This window comes from Drosophila nasuta, chromosome X, assembly GCF_023558535.2.
Source record: "Drosophila nasuta strain 15112-1781.00 chromosome X, ASM2355853v1, whole genome shotgun sequence".
Classification (NCBI taxonomy): Eukaryota; Metazoa; Arthropoda; class Insecta; order Diptera; family Drosophilidae; genus Drosophila; species Drosophila nasuta.
This window is the reverse complement of record NC_083459.1, coordinates 5145625-5166323: the sequence shown is the minus strand read 5'-3', so window position 1 is coordinate 5166323 and position 20699 is coordinate 5145625. Positions and strand designations below refer to the sequence as shown.

Below are 20699 nucleotides of genomic sequence, written 5' to 3'. Positions count from 1 at the left end.
TAACTTACTGCTGTTTCCCATCCAAATAATATAAAATTGCAATATTTAACATGATTTATTATTGAGTAATTAACATAATACAATACTCAATTGATTGATTAACGAAATATAGTTTATTAGCCAAGCGAAAACACAAAACCCGCAATAATTGCCTTAATGTTATCACATTTTGTGTGGTATATTGGTATATTTTCCAAACGAAGGAAAAAGTCTGTTAACGCAAAATTGAGCTAACAGCACGCGAGCACATATATACGCACTTTTATGTTAATTCTACAATTACAGAAAATACCATAATTCTAATTTAGTGCAATGTCAAGTGCCAAATGTCTGCTAATGTGCGCGGTTCATTTGACGCCATTACGAATATACTTGTGTGAGGCCAGAATTAGTAAATTAGTACGCACGCTATACCGAATTAGTTGCACTCAATGCTTTGCTACAAGTAATATCTTATTGAGTATGTCTCTGACATTTTGTTGCATTTAGAAATGTGGCACCAAAAAAGTCCATTTAAAATTATCATAGATTGCTTGAATGGATTAATGTTTCCTTGTCACACACCCCAGCATAGGGATTGAACTCCACTAATGACCACCTGTCCAATCAAAATTGACAAGCAAAAATACCAGAAACAAAAAATACCAAATTGACATTAAAATGTGTGTTGAATTATACGGCCATATGTATGTAGTGTGTAAGAAGGCACGGCGGTAGCCAGAGCAGAGCTCTATCAACAGAGCAGCAGGCCAGTGAGTGAGAGTGAGCGAGGAGACGAAGAAGACGGCTCGCTAAGAGTTACGCACTGAGTATGTGCTGGCGGCGGATAACGGCGAACGACGGACCAACAAAAACAGAAAGAAGCGAAACAACAAAGTGTGCGTGCGCGTGTGTGTGTGCATGTGCGTGTGTTGCTCGTCGTGTGTGTGTGCGTGTTTTTCTTTATTTTCTTTTGTAACAACAAAACAACATTACTTAAATCATAATTAATATTATCGAAAACGACGCAACTGCAGTCAGAGTATTGAACACACTTTTCTGCCTCTGTATGTGTGAGTGCAAATTGATTTCGCTGTGATTAGGTGTGAAAATTACGAACTTAAATATCAGCAAAAAAGAAATATATTCAACATGAAATTTGCATCTAAATGTCTCAATATCCAAATTGTGGGAGGGGGCGAAAAAGTGCAGCTGAAAAATCCAAATTAACAATTACAATTACAAACTATGTATAACTGCTCTAAAGCAGCAGCGCCGCAGCAGCAGCAGCGCAGCAACTGAGCAGCCACCACGGTCGTCGTTTAGCAGAAGACGAAAAGTAAAACAACAATAAAGCTGGCCATATTCATGCAAAGAAAAAAAAACAGCATGTTGTGAGCTAATCAGAATCAGCTCAGTGAAGTGAAGTGAGAGAGGTGTATTTCTTTTTTTTTCCTTGCTGTTTGTTGAGTTGAATATTGAAATGTAATTAATAAGTATTATATGCATATGTATATTGCAATTGAAACGACATGTTTTATATGGTAGTATTTATAAAATGTACGCGCAAAGCAAAAACAACAAAAAAAAAGGCAAAAGCAAAAGGCGACGTCGACGTCGTCTCGTGGTGTCAACGTCAACTCCAACCGCGCTGCTGCTCTGCGTGCCAGTGTGTGTGAGTGAGCGTTCGCGTGTGTGCCTTCAGTTGTGTGTGTGTGCGTGGCCCCTTTTGCCTGCGAAGGTGGGCTGCTCGTAAAAAGGCGCCTCCTGTCGCACACACACACAAACACTGATATGCATATGGCTGCGCGTGTGTGTGTGTCTGTGTGTTTGTGGCTTTGCCTGTGCTTGTTAGAGTGAGAGCCAGATTGCTATTTACCGTTGCTTGAGCTGCTGCTTTAGTTGTTTATTTTTTGCTATTTAGTATATTTTCATTCTGAAAAATGGTTGTATAGCAAGTGAAAAAAAAATAGATAAATCGTTGAACGCGGAGTGACTTCAAATCTTATCGCATTAAAACCCCCTCCCCCTTGGCCCATTCAACTATTCGTGTGGTGGAAAATACCGAATATTGATTCTGATTCCGATTCTGTTTCTGATTTTTAATGTAGCGCGACGCGATATCGCAGCAGAAGCGCAGCTTAAATGAACTGCAATATAAATGAAATCAAATCAAAACAAAGCAAACACACAAAACGTGAACAAAAGACAGAAAGTATAACATAGTAAATACAACGAAGGACAATAACAAATTTTGCTGCTATAGCAATAGCAAGAAGAAGCAGAAGCAGGCGACAAGATGACGGACTTTGTGGAGCTGATGAACAGCATGTCGAGCAAATTTAACAGCGACTGCGCCACAAGCACTGCCGAAGGCGATACGCTGCTCAATTTGGATTTGGCCGAGGATAAAACGCTCAAGTGGCGCAATTTGGCCAACAATCAATTTGCGTGCAAGGATAAGGAGAAGAAGCAGCACCAGCAGCAGCACAACAGTCAGCAGCAGCAACAACAACAACAAAATAACGATGCTGCTGCTTCTGCTGCCAGCAGTGCTGCCAATGCGAGTAATGCAAACGCCGATGCCAGTGCTGCCCATAACAACGAGAAGCAACAGGAGACGACGGCAACAACAACAACAGAACAACTCGATGCGGATGTTAAAGTGGAGACGGAAGCAACAATCGCTGCTACCGATGCTGGCGCTGAGCTTTTACAGTCACCGTCGGCGTCGCAGTCGCCTCAAGGCCAGCGCCAAAGCCAAGGCGCCAATGCAGCCGCCACTGCAGAAATAACACAAATTGCAGCAGCAGCAGAAGATGATGCGTCGAAAGCAACAGCAGCCGCAGTAGCAGCAGCAGACACACACGAAACAAAGTTTGCTGAAGCAGCCACAGCAGCAGCGACGTCAACGTCGACAGCGGCAGCGCCGCCTAACGAAACGACAGCCGACGATGATGACGATGACGTTGCCGAATGCGCACCCGAAGCAAAAGGCGAAGGCGACGCCGACGCCAATGGCAGCGATGACATCGACGCTGCTGCGACGACAACAACAAATGCAAATAAAGTAAATGCTATCGAAGAAGAAAAAGAAGAGTCAACAGCAACGGCAACAACAACAACTGCAGTCAAAGTGGAGCAGGAAGCGTGCAAAATAGCAGAAACAACAACTACAACAACAGAAGCAGCAGCAGCTGTGACCGTAGCAGCAGCTGCTACAGTAAGTGCAACAACAACAACAAGTACAGCAGCAACACCAATTACAACAACAGCCGAAAGCATTAAGACTGAACATGAAAATGAATTGGAAACCGCAAACGCAACCGCAACAACACCTAAAGAAGAGCTTTTGGATGAAACGCAGGAGCAGCAAACGTCAGCGGCGGCTGCTGCTGCTGCTGAAGTTGGAGTCGAGGTCACAACAACAACAACAACCGCAGCAGCAGAAATAGCATCAACGGCATCCCCAATGCTGCTGGACGACGCTCCACTTGTTGTCAACGCTGCCGACGTCGCTGCTGACGCAACAGATTCAACATCAACGAAAGCTGCTCACGGCGACGCTGGCAGCGACGACGTCACAGCCGAACCAGCGCCAGCAGCAGAAACTACAACTACAACAGTGACAGCAGAAGCAGAAGCAGCCGCAGAGGCAGCGCTGACTGCTGATAAAAACGTAAGTGTGTGCGCGTGTGCGTGCTTGCGCTATGTATGTGTGTCTGTGTGGGTGTGTGTATTGGTAATGTTCGAATTCTTTCATTTTGTGTTTGATTCACTTTCCGTTTTACTTTTGCGTCCCAATTAGACACATACACAACGCAAGCTGGCCACACTGCAAATTGAGAAGGGCTCAATGTGTGCGCTTGTGTGTGTGTGAGCAAGACAGAGCATGTAAATGGTATGAAACTGGGATTTCCCCCCAGACATCAAATATAATTTGCAAATTATTCGAATTTAGGCTAGGAATATGATTCATATGTAATGTAACCATGTATATACAGATAACTATATAGTCTGTGCATAGTTGCAACGGTTTATTGAGACTAAAAATAACTGCAGAAATAATTCACTGCAAATCAAATTAAAAGCGATAACAGCGCTAAGCTTGATTCAATTATATTCAGAGCAAATCTATACTATAGACAGATTATTTATGGAGATTTCGAGGAATACGTGCTCATTGTTCATATAGGATTTTTTGATTTTCGTTTAATTAGTAAAATATGGAACTTGACATTGCAAAGTGAATGATAAAAAATATATTCAAAGACGGTAATAGTAAATTTAAGTTATATGGGATTAGCAGAGAATTTAGGTTATAGATAAATTTGGCAACATTACAAAATTCCGAAATTTCACAGTTAATTTTAATGTTATCAAGGGAAATAAAGAGTCGCAACCGAAAACAAAGAGAACTACGCGCACATCAACAAATTGATGATGAAATCGGCTTCGCTAAGCGTTAATAAATCTTTCAATCAATGTGAAAAAGAACGAAGGAAATTTGACAGAGCAAAGAGAGAAACACATTGAGTAAATTCAATTTGAATGCTGAGCATCAACTCAAAAAACTTTGGTAATTTAAAACTGTCTAATGCTGACATAAGAAAGTTCTGGGAAAATTTACACTGACAGATTATTGAAAATTTAAGAAATACATTTTTTCGTCTAGTTTTTTTTAAATAAAGTTTATGCAAATTCTTTATTATATAGCATAATTAATGCTCTGAACCGCATTAACTTTGATATGCTCGAATATCCCTCAAAAAACAAAAGGCAAAAGCATCCTTTGCTTTAACCGACCGCACAGTAAATGATTCAATTAGCTAAGCTGCACCTGAGTGTGGCAGCATTGCAAAGCAAAGAGCAAAGAGTGGCAATGTGGCAGCTTGTGTACTGAGTGCCGCCCCCTTTTTGCGGTGCCACAGCGTTTTGGCATGTGTGTTGGGGCAAGTGCTGTTGTCATAACAACGCTGTGGCGTCATATCAGCCAGGACATGGCAGCAGCAGTTGTTAGCTGGAATTCGCAATTGTTGGAATTGCTGAATTGAGTTAAGTTGAGTTGTGGTATTGAGGGAGTAGCCTGAGAGCAGCAGTTGGACGCTGCAGCTGCAGCTGGAACTCCATTTGGTCTGCTGCTGGTCGAGGAGTCACAAAGCTCAAAGAAATTCCCACAGCAATAGGAGCAAATGGTTTGTAGATGAGTAAAAAAGGAAAAAGAAGAGTAGAGAACATGTGGCATAGAAAGTGAAATGTGTATTTTGTTTTTATATGAATGAAGTGCACTAAAAGTTACACAGAAATTTAGAGAAGGTAAAATAAAAGGAAATTTGCTATGCAGTGAGGAAAAGTCAGTGGTAGAGGAAAGGAGAGAGTCAGTAGGTGGTCTGAAATAAAAGGAGTTAGAAGTGCGAAAGCTTTGAAAGTGAAAAACATGAATGGAAAATAATAAACTTTAGACAGATATAAAAGATTTAAACATCGTTTGCTTTCTACGCAGGAACAAAATGCTGCAGGCAGCATGCGGCGACTTCGTGGCACCCCGCGTCCCGCAGACGAAGCAGAACTGCAGCCGGAACAGACATCGCTGCCAGTGGAACAGGAGCAGCAGCAGAAGCAGGAAGAGGAGCAGCCACTGCCGGAGTTGGAGCAGGCGACGACGTCGGTAGAGTTGGCCACCGAGGAGAACAACCAAACGCCGCTGGTCAGCGATGTGAAGAAGGAACCAGAAAAGACGGCTGTCGAGGAGGCGACGCCAGCCGCAACGCCAGCTCCAAAACGCGGACGTGGACGTGCCAAAAAGATAAAATCCGATGCGGATCAAATCACAGTTGCCGAAACGGAGCAGCCAACAGCTGAGGAGACAACATCGCCGACGCCAACGCCCACGCAACCAGAGCGTAAAGTGGGACGACGACGCAAGCTGCCGGAGGATGAGTTGACAACGGAGTTGCTGGTGGTGAAGCTGGAGCACGAGGATGACAGCAACACAACAGCTGCAGCCACAACAACTGCACCCAGTGGCGATGCAAAGCGCATGCGACGCAGCGTGCGTCTGGGCAATCGTCATGATCTCTCTGCTGCGGCTGTTGCAGTCTGCTGGCCGGAGGAGATCAAAGCGGAGCCACTGACGACGGCAGCCCAGGAGCAGGTGCAGCCATCCAACACCCAGCAGCTGTCAGTGGCAACAGTGGCTGCTGCTGCAGCTCCTCTAGCTTCCATTGTGGAAGCGCTGCCCGCTGTTGCGACGGTGCTGGACGAAAAGACGCCGCCAAAGAAGCGCGGACGCAAGGCCAAATTGCCAGCCACAGCGACAGCGGCGACAATCGTTCAATCAACGCCACAAACGGCAAGTGTTGCAGCTGCCAGCAGCAACATGGGCAACACAACAGCAACAGCAACAGCTGCAGCGCTGTCCAATGGCAACAAGCGTGCGCTTAGCTCGATGTCAGGCAGCAGCGTGGGTGATGTCCAGCTGCCAAAGCGATCGAAGCGACGCATCAAGCCAACGCCCAAGATACTGGAGAACGACGAGCTGCGCTGCGAATTCGAGACGAAGCGCATCGAACGCTTGACCCACTGGGAGGCAGCTGCCGAAGGGGAAGCTGCCGCTGCCGCACACTTTGAGACGCCGCTGCAATCATGTGGAGGTGGCGCAGGATCGAATGGCGGCTCATCGACGTCGCGTCAGAAGAGCGACAAATCGGATGGCGGGGGAAGCGGCTTCGAGCAGCATCCGGCTGGGAGTAATTCGATTAAGAAGCGTCTGTTCTCCAAGTCACAGCGTGACATTGACAACTCTGGGGCGGCATTGTTGGCGCAAAGTCTGCTGCCGCCGTGTCCCGATCTCGAGCAGTTCATCAGCGACATCAAGGCGGCCAAACTGAATGCGAATCGTTCGCCCGAGGAGCGCAAGCTGAACAAGAAGCAGCAACGCAAGCTCGCCAAGCAAAAGGAGAAGCATCTGAAGACGCTGGGCTTGCGGCGCAACAACAGCGAGGAGGCCAGCGACAACGATAGCTCCAACACGGACAACGAGGAGTTTGTGCCCACCACCCGAGTCCAAGTGGGCAAACCAAGTGTAACGCTGCGACTGCGCAATGCCAGCAAGGAGACGACTGTCGGCGGCCGGACGAAGCAATCGCTTTCGTTGCCACCGCCATCAGCAGCAGCAGCAGCCACGATTGCACCGCCTCCAGCAACAACCACAGCGAGTGGCAAGCTAAGTCGACGCGTTGGCGTGCGTGGCGCCAACGCAGCAGCAGCTGCTGCAGTTGGAGGAGGAGGAGCGACGACCACGACGCTGGATCATGCTCAGTTGCAGGCATTGAATAGCGCCATTTTGGCCGCTGCTCATGATGCGAGCGATGCTGTGGCCAGCACCTCGGCTGCCGCTGCCGCAGCGGCTGCTGTTGTCAAATTCATCTGTTTGTGCCAGAAGAGTTCGCCGTATTATGCACCCAATGCGCCGGATGCTTCGTATTGCTGTGCCATCGACAACATTGATGAGCAGAAGATTGGCTGCTGCAATGAGCTCTCTGCCGGCGTGCACAATCTCTTGCGTCCCAGCCAACGCGTCGGCTACATGATACTCTGTGATGAGCACAAGAAGCGATTGCAGTCCCACAATTGCTGCGCCGGCTGTGGCATTTTTTGCACACAGGTGAGTGCTCTGACTGACTGATTAACGCGCTCAAGCGGTAGGAACTAGGAGGCTGCATTTTGTAACCATTTTTTTTCAAAATTCTTAATCTTTATCTTTGGCTAAATCGAGTATTAAAATTAGGGTAAAAATTCTTATTCTTATGAGCGGTAGCAGTTAGAAAGCTGAATTTTGTACACAACTTTCTTCGAAATTCCTACTCTTAAACTTTAAATTTAGGGTAAAAATCCATAAATTTATAAGCGATATAAGCTAGGAGGCTGAATTTTGAACACAGCACAGTTTAAATCATTTACAAGGTTTTTTTTCTTCAATATACTACTTACTTTTAAACTTTCCTAAATCGCGCATTAAAATTAGGGCAAAAATCCTTATTTTTTAAGCGGAAGCAGCTAGAAGGGTGAATTTTGCTTGGTTAACGTAAATTGGCAGGCTGGCTTTTTTCAAAATTCTTTAAACTTTCCAAAATTTGGGTGCTTTGGTTGACAATATGGTATATTTTGCATCCTATTGTATATCAATATACCAAATATATCCTTTGGTATATTTTTTGCATAGTATTTTCAAGTTTTTTTTGAATTTGGTATATTTCACAATTAATTAAAATTAGGTAGCGAGTATCTCACAGTCGAGTACACTCGACTGTAGCCTTCTTGTTGGAATAGCCTTACACATTTATCAAAGATCTACCAAATAATAGTTGCTTTATATAACCAAAAATTTGATTAAATATATTAATATTAAATTTTAAGTACTTTACCATAATTTTGATTGAACGATTCATCAATCATTCAAAATATGTTGTTAATTCTGAGACTTAATCGATCAAGCCATTGATGCTTACCATTTCATTGAGCAAATAATCAATCAAACAATTAACCCTTAAATATGCTCTACTATACTTATGATTGAATAAATAATTAATCAATCAAAACATGTTGGTCATTCTTCAAAGCCTTCATCACTCAATCGTCATCAATCAATCAATAAACCCTTATCGCCTAGCTAATTGCAGTCAATGAATCGTGTTGAATGATAGCCGTGAATATTTAGTACCTCAATCAGTCAATCACTCAATCAATCATTTGTTTTTGCAGGGCAAATTCGTGCTGTGCAAGCAACAGCACTTCTTTCATCCGGACTGTGCGCAACGCTTCATCTTGAACAGTCCCTACGATAATGGCGCCAGCAACAACAACGGCTCCTCCTCCTCCTCACACAGTTATCCCAGTCCGCTGCTGGTCCTCAAGTGTCCGCACTGCGGCCTCGACACGCCGGAGCGCACCTCAACCGTAACCATGAAATGCCAAACATTGCCCGTCTTTCTGCCTGCCCAGAAGACCAAAATGTAAGTTGATGTCTTTGATTACCAAAAGTTGAACTTTTAACGACATCTTTTGTAATCATTCTCACAGCAAACCCGCCAAGCTGACGACGTCAGCGCATCTCACGCAGTTCGCCAAGCCCAGCACCAAAGGCGCCTCAACATCGAGTGCCACACGTGGCAAGAGCAGCGCAGCTATCGGCAACGTCGCCTCCACGTCCACCAAATCGAATGGCACGCGTGCCAACAGCAGCAGCAATGGCAAGGCATCGACAGCAGCCTCGACGTCATCGTCAACAGCAGCAACAACAGCAGCGGGAGCGAGTGGCGGCAACAGCGCGGGAAATGCACTCAACGTCATCAACTTTGAACAGCTGATACCCGAGTCCGTGATGAATGTGGTGCAACGTGGTCGCATGGTCTCCTCCAGCGGTCGCGTCACCACCGAGTTCAACTCACGCGACATGTACTACGCGGTGCAGAATGATGATCTGGAGCGTGTGGCCGAGATACTAGGTAGATAGAACACACACGCACAAACTGCTTTCCGGTTTCTCTAATTGCTGTAGATAAACATTTGCTAAAGTCAAGTGAATTATTTTAGCGTTCGTTTCGTTTTAGCTAAATTTGGTAACATTTGCAAAACCAAGTTAAAAAATGTATAATTGTGGCTGCTATAATTAATAGTTCATTGTAGCTTGCTCTCTGCCTTTTGCAATATTGTTTAGTCAGTCAATTTGCAAACTAAATACTGGCATCAACATTTATTTGGAATGTTATATGTGCAACAACTATAAACTAACTTAAATTATGTAGAATTTCAATTCTTATAGCAAAACAGAACTAAATCCAATTTGTTTATAGTATTGCAATGCTTCAAATAACTTTTTACAGTCCTATCCGTATTGATCGACTTAACTTACCAATGTTAATTTGTAAAAGCAGCTTTCATTAGTTTGTACAATCAATGTCAAATTATGAAGAACTTCAATTCGTATAGAAAACCGAACTAAAACCAATTTATTTATAAAATGCAAAGATAAGTGATTGCAATCTTCTCAGTCAATTAACTTTTTGTGAATTTGTAATATTGTTAGAGAAACTATAAAAGCAGCTTTCAATACCAAATTATAAAGAATCCCAATGCTTATAGAAAAAACAGAACAATTTGTTTCTAAAATGCAAACATAACTGATTGCACTGAACTTATTGTTAATTTGTAATTTCTTTAGAGAAACTGTAAAAGCAGCTCTCGCTATTTTCTTCAATCTATTTCAACTTTCTCGCTCTAATTCATTGCATTTCTACCTCCCTCTCTCTCCCTCTCACTTCCAGCTGCCGATTACAATGTGCTGACTCGAATGCGTGAATATCTTAACGGTACCTGCCTGCATCTGGTCGCTCACTCGGGCACTCTCCAGATGGCTTATTTGCTGCTCTGCAAGGGCGCCAGCTCGCAGGACTTCGTGAACATCGTGGACAGCGAATTGCGCACCGCATTGATGTGCGCTGTCACCAATGACAAATGCGATATGCTCAATTTGTTTCTGCAATGCGGCGCCGATGTGGCCATCAAGGTAAGTGAGAAGACATTCTTTTTGTGTATTGCTCTGACTTATCTGACATTTATCTGTTCATGTTACAGGGTCCAGATGGCATGACGAGTCTGCATATTGCAGCCAAGCTGGGTAACCTGGATGCGGCACAGCTTATTGTGGACAGCTATCGCGCTTCGCGCAACATTGCCAACTTTCTGAGCTTCATCGACACCCAAGACGAGGGTGGCTGGACGGCGATGGTCTGGGCAGCTGAGCTGGGACACACGGATATCGTCAGGTGTGTGGGTCTACTCTCTAGTGAACTGAGTTTCTCAACTTTCAAAACTATCTGCCACTTTTTATTGTAGTCAGTTTATAACATGCTTATTATTGCAAGTATTTTGTAACTATACTCGATATTCATAGAAGGGTATTATAACTTTGTTCCTCATGGAAATGTGTGTAATAGGCAGAAAGATCAGCGTCAACACCCTAGTCATGTCCGTCTGTCTGTCTGTCCGTCCATATGAGCAGCTAGAGCTCAGAGACTATAAGAGATAGAAATATAATTTTATCGACAGCACTTGTAATGTTTGTACGCAGATCACGTATCAACATTTTTGCCATGTTCACTTCCGCCCCCGCAAATCGATACAAATCGAATAACAAGCGTAAGAAGCTAGAGTCAAGATAGAAAACTTATAGTTTTTATGATTCTTGAAAATTTGGTTACAATCAGATCAAAATTGTAGAAGTTATTTAAGAAATATTTTTGTAGTTAGTTGCTTTGGCTGACAATCTAGTAAATTTATCATTTTATGATATATTTTGTAATGTAGAATTGTATCAATATACCAAATATATTTTTAACATTTTAGCGGTATTAATTTGGTACAAAATGTAGAATTCGGTATTCTTTTTAAATATTTTGCGGTATATTCATTTGGTATATATTAAAGAATAATACGCCACTCTTTTGCTTTTATTCACAATGGGTAGCGGGTATCTCAAAGTCGAGTACACTCGACTGTAGCTTTCTTGCTTGTGTAATTTTCTATTAGCTTAGACTGCTCACCTAGTATTATTCTACATTCATTATGTTTTTGTTTAGTAAACTTATTACTTATTCAAATGTAATAACCAAATCTATGATTACCCTGGATATAAATAGATAAGATAGTGCAAAAATAGCTTAGTTAGTTGTCTCACGTGACTGCAACAAATTTTAATATCATATAGAAACAATTAAACACAATTTAAGCAAAAATTGAATAATATATTGTATTAAGTTAGTTACAAAATCACACTAACACTTTGAACTTCAATTCTTATAATATATATGTTAATGGACAACTCTTTTATTTAGTTTGCTACTTAACCATGGCGCAGATGCGAACATTTGCGACAACGACAACAACACGGTGTTGCATTGGTCGACGCTGCACAACGATGGCCTCGAGACGATCACGGTGCTGCTGCAAGCGGGCGCCGATTGCAATGTGCAGAATGTCGAGGGCGATACGCCGCTGTAAGTAGAAGTAGAGAGGCAAACAAGAAAAGAAACTTGCATTAATGTTTATCATCTTCACAGTCACATTGCGTGTCGTCATTCGGTGACGCGTATGTGCATCGCATTGATAGCGAATGGCGCCGATCTGATGATCAAGAACAAGGCGGAGCAGCTGCCCTTCGATTGCATACCCAACGAGGAGTCGGAATGCGGACGCACCGTTGGCTTCAACATGCAAATGCGCAGCTTCCGTCCACTCGGACTGAGGACGCGAGTTGTGTGCGCCGATGCCTCGAATGGTCGTGAATCGCGTCCGATTCAGGCGGTGCGCAATGAGCTGACAATGTCGGAGCACGAGGACGAGGCGGACGCATTGATGTGGCCCGATTTCAAGTACATTACCAATTGCATAATATTGCAGAATCCGGTGCAGATCGATCGTCGGGTGTCGCAGATGCGCATCTGCTCGTGCCTCGACAGTTGCAGCAGTGATTTGTGCCAGTGCAACGGCGCCTCATCGCAGAACTGGTACACGGCCGAGAGTCGACTCAATTGTGACTTCAACTACGACGATCCGGCGGTGATCTTTGAATGCAACGATGTCTGTGGCTGCAATCAGGTGAGTGTGCTGATGGGGAATCATTCCCAACAATAACTGACAGCTCTCTTTCGCTTTCTTCTGCAGTTGTCGTGCAAGAATCGCGTGGTGCAGAATGGCACACGAACGCCGCTGCAGATTGTGGAGTGCGAGGAGCCAGCCAAGGGCTGGGGAGTGCGTGCGTTGGCCAATGTGCCCAAAGGCACCTTTGTGGCCAGCTATACGGGCGAGATTCTCACCGCACCGGAGGCGGATCGACGCACTGATGATAGCTACTACTTTGATTTGGACAATGGACATTGCATCGATGCGAATTATTACGGCAATGTCAGTCGCTTCTTCAATCATTCGTGCGAACCAAATATATTGCCTGTGCGTGTCTTTTACGAGCATCAGGATTATCGCTTTCCCAAAATTGCCTTTTTCGCCTGCCGCGACATCGATGCCGGCGAGGAAATCTGGTAAGCTCTAAGCTAGTAGGATATCCATTCACTTGCAGATTGATTATTTACTTCTTCAACTTTTTTCTAGCTACGATTATGGTGACAAGTTCTGGCGTGCGGAGCAACGTGCCAGCGGCGGCGGTTGTCGTTGTCTCACAGCCAGCTGCAAGTACGCGTTGCATAGCGGCAGCTCGAATGCTTCGCCCACAGTGACGGGCGGCGAGGAGGAAGCGCTGCCAGTGGCTGCGGAGGCTGTGCGACAAGAGCAATGCCAAACGCCAACACTTTAAACAGAGGACACAACAAACAGTGAACGGGATACGTCAAATCAAAACGAATCAATTCGACATGGACTCTCTTGGCCAAGCCAAGTTGCCAAGCATCACACACAAAGGAAAAAGGAATTGCAAGCGCCATATTACAAATAAATATGCAAAATACAACACAAAGAAACAACAAGAATAGCAGCAGCAGCAGCAACAAAATGCAAATTGTTGATGTGTCGGCAATCTGCGACTGCCAAAATATGTTTGAAGGTTTTATCTACCTACACATTTAATTTAGTTATTTGTTTATACATGTATGTATATGTATGTAGCATGTACGTGTTGACACACATTAATTTTTTTTATTATTATTATTATGTATTTGTTTTTATGAGCTAATTAAATACGTTTTCTTTTTACTACTTTTAATGACAAAACAAAAACACACAAAATCATACAATAAGCTGCATGCCGCATTGTGCAATACAAAAATAATGGCAAAACAAAACAATCTATAAATATATATATATATACAAGATATATGTATACATAAATGTTTAAGACATCCCTTTTTTTGTATTGTTTAAATGTTAAGCTAAACGATTGAGAGAGCGAAGAACAAACGCGAAAATCAGAGAGAGAGAATTTTGTATCTAGTCATAGGCAACAATACATAAGCATATAGAGTGCACATATATATAATACGTATGTACAGATACTATATACTATATGTATGTATGTACTTTTGGAATTGTTAAACGAGCTTTAACAAGCAGCAACAATGCAACACACAATAGCGAGACAACAATAACAACAACAGCAAAAGCAACAACCAATCGCACTCACAACGTGAATTTAACAATAAATTATAACTTGTTTTCTACTACAATATATAACTAGTTATGTCTAATATGCATGTGTATGTATGTATGTTTGTGTATGTGTTTCTTTGGCAAAAATTATTTAGACCAATTCTATGGAGCATGCATTCAAACTAAACATAAATCTATAACAAGTTATACACAACAACAAAAGAATCAAAATTTATTATTGAATGTTTGTGCTGGGCAAAGTACTGATAGTCGTTAATACTTGTAACATTGAACATTGTATTTTAGCCATAAATACTCACACACACATACACAGATTCATACATAGCAAAGCAAAGCAAACGGAAAAACTAGTTTTTTTGAAGGCAGAGATTGAGATAGTGTGCGAGAGATAAAAGAGGTGTTGCCCATTGTCGTGTCGCCCATTTCCGAATTCTTTTTGTTACTTTTTATTTTGTTTTGTTTTTGGTTTTGTAGTTTAAACGGCAAAGCAACTGTAACAGTTAACGGCGGATGTTGACGTCGAAGTTACAGCCTGGTCGCTACTGTTATGGTTAATTGAACTGTAATGGCTGCTGCATTTTCGCTTTGCGCTAGAAAGCCACAAGTGCCTCAAAAGCTTTCAAAGAACCCCGCGCCGCCCCACTGTATGGCTCATTCCCTCGACTGGATCGAGTTTAATACTACGTGTGGAGGCCAGGACATAAGGTACTACAGGAATAATACAACATAAAAAAAAAAAATAAACAATACAATACATTGACTGCAATGCATTTTGAGATGTGACCACTTAAAGCAGCATCATCATCATCTTATTCATCTTACTTAATCTTTGAGTTCCAACCATATCCTTGCGTCTAACGAATCACATCATTTGAGATCTATTAAGAAATATAGAATATATATACAATATATATACATAGATGTACATAGAGGTATTGCAGCGTTTACAGCGTGGCCTCCCAACTTAATAAATGTATTTGTGTAAATGTTTATATGTACAATAGATATATATAAATATAAAAAATATATATACACATTAATGATAAGTAATCATTGCTGAAATAAATCCACACACTATAGAGAGATCCACAACTGTTAATCAAATATAATTGTATAACTATGCTATATCTAACGATATCAAAATGTCATTTGAGAATCGAAAGAAAGAGAAAAAAAAGAAATCCAATTTGTAATACGAACGAACATCACCGCATTGAGATTTGCAGTGTTCCTAGAGTTCACACATCACATTTTATTATTATTATTATTATTATATTGTATTATGTATGTCTAGAGAGCTCGTCGTGGCCATTTGCTCAATTAAAACGGGGCAGTTATTGCGCCCCCTATTTTGCATATGATCCGCAGAGCAGCATTTTCAATACGTAATTTATGTATCATATATATAAACAATATTTGCATAAATACAATATGTGTATGTATGTATATGTATAACGGTTTCCACGCACGACATTTACCAATTAAGTAGATACACTCACGTTTTTATTGTTATCGGTATGCGATTATTTGTTTTGTTCCATATACATAAATTTTATTTTTATTTTTGGAATTGATAAGCAAGTACAATATTTTTATTATTTTGGATAGACCACACACACACTGATTAGTTGAAATTGAAAACCAATAATGTTAAATATAGGTCACAGAGATATTAAATCAAATAAAATTGTAATACAACTGAAAAATCATGCGTTTAATCAAATCAAATGTGTGTGCTATGTGCAACAGTCATATTTGAAATTCAAAAGCTCGATATCGATTGCGCGCATCGATTTCTCAGTGCAACCCTGCGTGCAATATTGTCAGTCATTTAATTTTGCCGCACAGCTGTTAGGGCAATATTACCGCACAGCTGGGCACACAGTTTCGGCAAATTGTATGTTTTGTAATTTTTTGAGGTTGGTTCTGATGAATATTTGTTAAACGCTAAACTTATATGTTAATTTACGTGTATTTAAAATGTTTTACAACGCAGACTTGCAAGACTGCAATAACAGAAGACGATTTGACGACCGTGTAGCATGCAAAACCAGCTAGTGGACTAAGAAGAAGCAGACTACAAAATCACAGCACATCCCCCCATCGTATCAAAACAAATCGGTCACTGCCAATATGAGTTTTCCGGACAAAGCGGAGCGTGCCAAGTGCTGGGCGAATCGTGATGACTACTGGAAGTGTTTGGACGAGAATGCGCCCAAGCACAGTTCGACAAGCGGCGAAAAAGTGCCCAGTGCCTGTCAAGCAATGCGCAAGGCCTTTGAGAAATCCTGCCCTGGCCAATGGGTGAAACATTTCGATCGCAAGCGCACGTATGAACAGTTTAAAGAGAAGATGGCGTCCGGCTACGATCCTCTGGAGGAGCGCGCAAAGGCTGCTGGCGGAGCTGGCGCAACACCAGGCAAATAAATACATAAAAATGACCCAGTGGAATTCGTGATGTTCGGTTAATTGTTACGCTATATAAATCTTTATTATTTTTTTTTTATTGTTGTAGTGTAGTGTAAATAAAACATAAATTAACATTACGATTGTACAACTATATGCAAATTGGTAATACCCATTATTTAAGTGAAATATAAAATTCCAATTGGCAATTTTTTGAAATGTTGCCTTGCCAGTGTGTGCACGCGCCTGGAATCAGAAGTAAAGTGTGAAATGCACTAAAAATGCCCAAAACGCGTTGTGGCTTACAAAAACGGTCGAAGCAATCGAAAAGTTTTTTTGGTGCGTGTTTCGTTTTGAGTGCTAAACGCTTTATTAAACACAATTTAATTTAATTGGTAGCAGCAAGTAGTGAGCAACTGCGCAACAGAGCTTACATAAATGTCGCCATGGATGCCATCACATTTGCTGTATTAACAAGTAAGTAGAACTTCTCAAAACTTCAATTCTATGAGAACGATCTACATACTGTTTTTTTTTTTTATTTGGGGAACAGTTAGTGACAGCTGTTATGAGGAGCCTGCAAAGGATCGCAGCGGACCACGGCTGGTGACGCTTATTGGTGAATCCTTCGACAATGCCGATGTTATTGCCAGCGTGCTGCCTGATGAACGCGATCTGATACAACGCGAGCTGCGCAAGTGGATCGATCGCGGCGATGTCCACATCATTCTGACCACCGGCGGCACCGGTTTTGCGCCACGTGACGTCACGCCGGAGGCAACTAGACCGTTGATCGACCGCGAGTGCAATCAACTGACGCTGGCCATTGCAATGGCATCGCTGCAAAAGACGAAATTTGCGGCATTATCGCGTGGCATTTGCGGCATTGCTGGCAACACGTTAATATTGAATTTCCCGGGTAGCGAGAAGGCTGTCATCGAATGTTTTGAAGTGGTGCGTGATCTGTTGCCGCATGCCGTCCATCTTATGCGCAACAATCTGCGTCTAGTGCAGCGCACGCATGCTGCACTGCAGCAAACTAATCAACCGGAACAGCGTCAGCATCATCGACATGTTTGTCCGCATAAAACTGGCGCTGGCAACGATACGGATCGCAATTCACCGTATCCCATGTTGCCAGTGCAACAGGCACTCGACACCATACTGAGCATTGTGCAGCGCCTCAATTACAAGGATGTGCAGCAACTGGAAGCGCTTGTGTCACCGGTGAATATTCCGCCGTTTCGTGCTTCGATCAAGGATGGCTATGCCATGAAGTCGACAGGCTTCTCGGGCACCAAACGCGTGCTGGGCTGCATTGCAGCCGGCGATAAGGTAAGCTTAATGATTGACCTCATCAGCTTCATGCGTATTTAAAACTATATTTCGCTGCAGATCGTTGAACATCACCTGCAGGAAGATGAGTGCTTCAAGATCAATACGGGTGCACCGTTGCCTTTGCATGCGGATTGTGTAGTGCAGGTGGAGGACACCAAGCTGCTGCAGCGCGACAAATACGGCGACGAGAGTCTGGTGGACATTCTCGTCGAGCCCAAGGCTGGCCAGGATGTGCGCCCTGTCGGTCATGATCTGGCCAGGGGTGAGCGTGTGTTCCCCGCCTACGATGCTTCACCCGTTGTCAGCAATTCGCTGCTGGCCTCCGTTGGCAGCCAGTTGAGTCAGCGCAAGCCCACCGTGACTATAATCTCAACGGGCAGCGAACTGCTGGCACCCAATCAGCCGGCAGCTGATGGCAAAATCTATGATTCGAATACCACAATGCTGGAGGAGCTGTTGGCCTACTTTGGCTTCGATTGTCTGCAGCATCGTGTGCTGAGCGACGAGTAAGTCAAAGACGCGTATTACCAAAGGGAATTTGTCAACTAAACTTATGCTCTCTTTTAGTTTGGACAATATTGAGCAGACGCTGTCGGAACTGTTTAAGACTGCGGACTTTATCATTTGCAGCGGTGGCGTCTCCATGGGCGACAAGGATTTCATTAAGCCCGCATTGCAGGCGCTTAACTTTAAGTTGCATTTCGGACGCGTCAACATGAAGCCCGGGTAAGCTTTAAGAAGCAGCAGCCAAAAGCATTGAATTTGAAATGTGTTCTTTCTCTCTAGCAAACCGATGACATTTGCGAGCAAGGATTGCAAGTATTTCTTTGGCCTGCCTGGCAATCCCGTCTCCGCCTTTGTCACATTCCATCTGTTTGCATTGCCAGCGATACGCTGGGCCGCCGGCTGGCCGCGTGCCAAATGCTCCCTGCCCGTGATCAATGTGACGGTATGAAACACACACGTTTTAATTATTAATACAAAAATATGTTGTGAAATTGCAGTTGTCGGTGTCGTTATCGCGCGACCTTTTTGCCAGCATATTCTGAGCTGAGCGTAGATTAGACGCGTAGTGTGTGTAGAAAGCACTCGACCACATATCGCAGACAATTGAGAAAGCCAAAAACCAATCAATCAATTTCCTATGCGCATTCCCCCCGCACACTCGATTCTATGACGCTATTGCGCTGCGTCGTTATCTCTTTTCTTAAGTTGCTTCCGATAAGCGCGAGAACGTCTTAAAGGCTTTCGTCAAAATGATGCAGCAACTTGAAGTGTTTGGCTCTTATCGGGCTAGCACATAAACAAATACGACTTTCACAAGTGTTTATAAGTTAACTAGTTAACTTTACGATTACGTTCACTATGCTAATGCAGAAATGTTGGCCAAAAACATACGTAAAATTGATTTATGGCTAGATAAATGTAGATAAGACTATTCTTTAAATGCTTGAATAACCTTGGCACAAACTGGAACATTTAAAAGCGCAGTGAATTTAGTTTATAGTCAATTTTGATTTAATTAAATGAGCTAGTTTTTGGATGTTGGAATTTAGTTAGCAAGTCAACGATTCAGTTTTGCTTTGTCAATGATTTAATATTTGACAGGCAGCAAATTAGTAGTTTAACTTCAGCTTTTTTATTAATAGTTAAGTTGCATTGTAAAATAGGTATTTATGTCGATTTGTATGCACAAGACAAGAGCAGATAGTTTATTATGTAGCTTTGAAGTAAATCTCTTTCTTTAGTAAACTCTTTTGTGCATATATCCGATACCCAAAGGGTAGAAGACTTGGTTAATGTGGCTGATAATCTTGTATATTTTGCAGTCTATGATATATTTTCAGTGTAGTACTATATCAATATACCAAATGTAGCCTTTGGCATATTCTTAGTATTTTTGCCACATATTTTCAATGGTGTACTATGTCAATATACATTTTTTTTGTATATTTTTAGCATATTTCCGACATATTTAGTATGTCGTACTAATTCAATATACCAAATATAGTAGTATTTTTCTATTTTAGTGTATTATCGTTATATTAATTCGGTATATTTTCAAATTAATACCGCATTGCTTGCGTGTAAGCTTTCTTACCCGTTTGCTTTCCATTTTATTATGTATTATAAAAGTAAATCTCTTTACTAAACCTCTTTTTTTGCACTCCTTTGCAGCTTCTGAACGATGCCATCGACTTGGATGGACGTCCGGAATACGTGCGTGCCGCAGTGAGCAGCATTAAGGGTCAGCTGCATGCCAGCGTCAATGGGGATCAGGTAAGTCTAAAGTCTAGAGAGGAGAGCTCTCTACTTTCCACTCCCTCGCTAATCGCATTTCTCTTACCATCAACAACAGATCAGCAGTCGACTGCAGAGCATTGTGGGCGCCGATGTGCTCATCCATTTGCCTGGACGCACAGCCGACAAGACGCAGGCGCGTTCGGGTGACGTTTACAGCGCCTCCGTGCTGCGCTACGATTTCATCTCAAAATACGAATAGATTGCGACAAATCAATCGCAATCGCAATCCCAATCCCAAAACAAACAAGAAAAGCATCACAAACAAAATGACAATAAACGTTACTAATTTTTTTGTATACATACATGGAAGATACATATAACTATATATGTATTTATATATTGATATGTTTGTATAATATTTATTGTGTATAAATCGTAACATTATGTATACGCAATGGTTGCCGAAATTTACCGAACACCGGCAGCAGGACTACAAATAAAAATATTGTAGCCTTCAAAAAAAAAAAAATATGCACAAAAAAAACACGTATAAA

General features: G+C 42.5%; 3 protein-coding genes across 7 annotated transcripts; all 3 read left to right on the top strand.

The window, feature by feature from the left end:
• The first annotated feature begins 644 nt into the window (after nt 1–644).
• On the top strand, nt 645–15850 carry LOC132796045 (platelet binding protein GspB). 5 transcript variants are annotated; one of them, XM_060807061.1, is made up of 11 exons: nt 645–809; nt 2091–3658; nt 5483–7645; nt 8743–8993; nt 9061–9485; nt 10305–10546; nt 10615–10805; nt 11874–12035; nt 12099–12636; nt 12703–13076; nt 13147–15850. In XM_060807061.1, the coding sequence occupies exons 2-11, from the start codon at nt 2279–2281 to the stop codon at nt 13346–13348; spliced, it is 5928 nt and encodes a 1975-aa protein (XP_060663044.1). In that variant the 5' UTR covers nt 645–809; nt 2091–2278; the 3' UTR covers nt 13349–15850. The 5 variants fall into 5 exon arrangements, with proteins under 5 accessions (XP_060663044.1, XP_060663046.1, XP_060663047.1 ...); XM_060807063.1 differs by having other exon boundaries at nt 645–878; XM_060807064.1 differs by having other exon boundaries at nt 645–928.
• Nucleotides 15851–16001: 151 nt separating this feature from the next.
• Nucleotides 16002–16703, top strand: LOC132796089 (cytochrome c oxidase assembly factor 6 homolog). Its single transcript, XM_060807127.1, has 2 exons — nt 16002–16076; nt 16154–16703. The coding sequence occupies exon 2, from the start codon at nt 16291–16293 to the stop codon at nt 16582–16584; it is 294 nt and encodes a 97-aa protein (XP_060663110.1). The 5' UTR covers nt 16002–16076; nt 16154–16290; the 3' UTR covers nt 16585–16703.
• A 158-nt stretch (nt 16704–16861) lies between these two features.
• On the top strand, nt 16862–20507 carry LOC132796061 (molybdenum cofactor synthesis protein cinnamon). Its single transcript, XM_060807091.1, has 7 exons — nt 16862–17040; nt 17117–17898; nt 17959–18407; nt 18469–18627; nt 18688–18850; nt 20080–20181; nt 20261–20507. Exons 1-7 carry the CDS (start codon nt 17010–17012, stop codon nt 20402–20404), a joined length of 1830 nt encoding a protein of 609 aa, XP_060663074.1. The 5' UTR covers nt 16862–17009; the 3' UTR covers nt 20405–20507.
• The last annotated feature ends 192 nt before the right edge of the window (nt 20508–20699 follow it).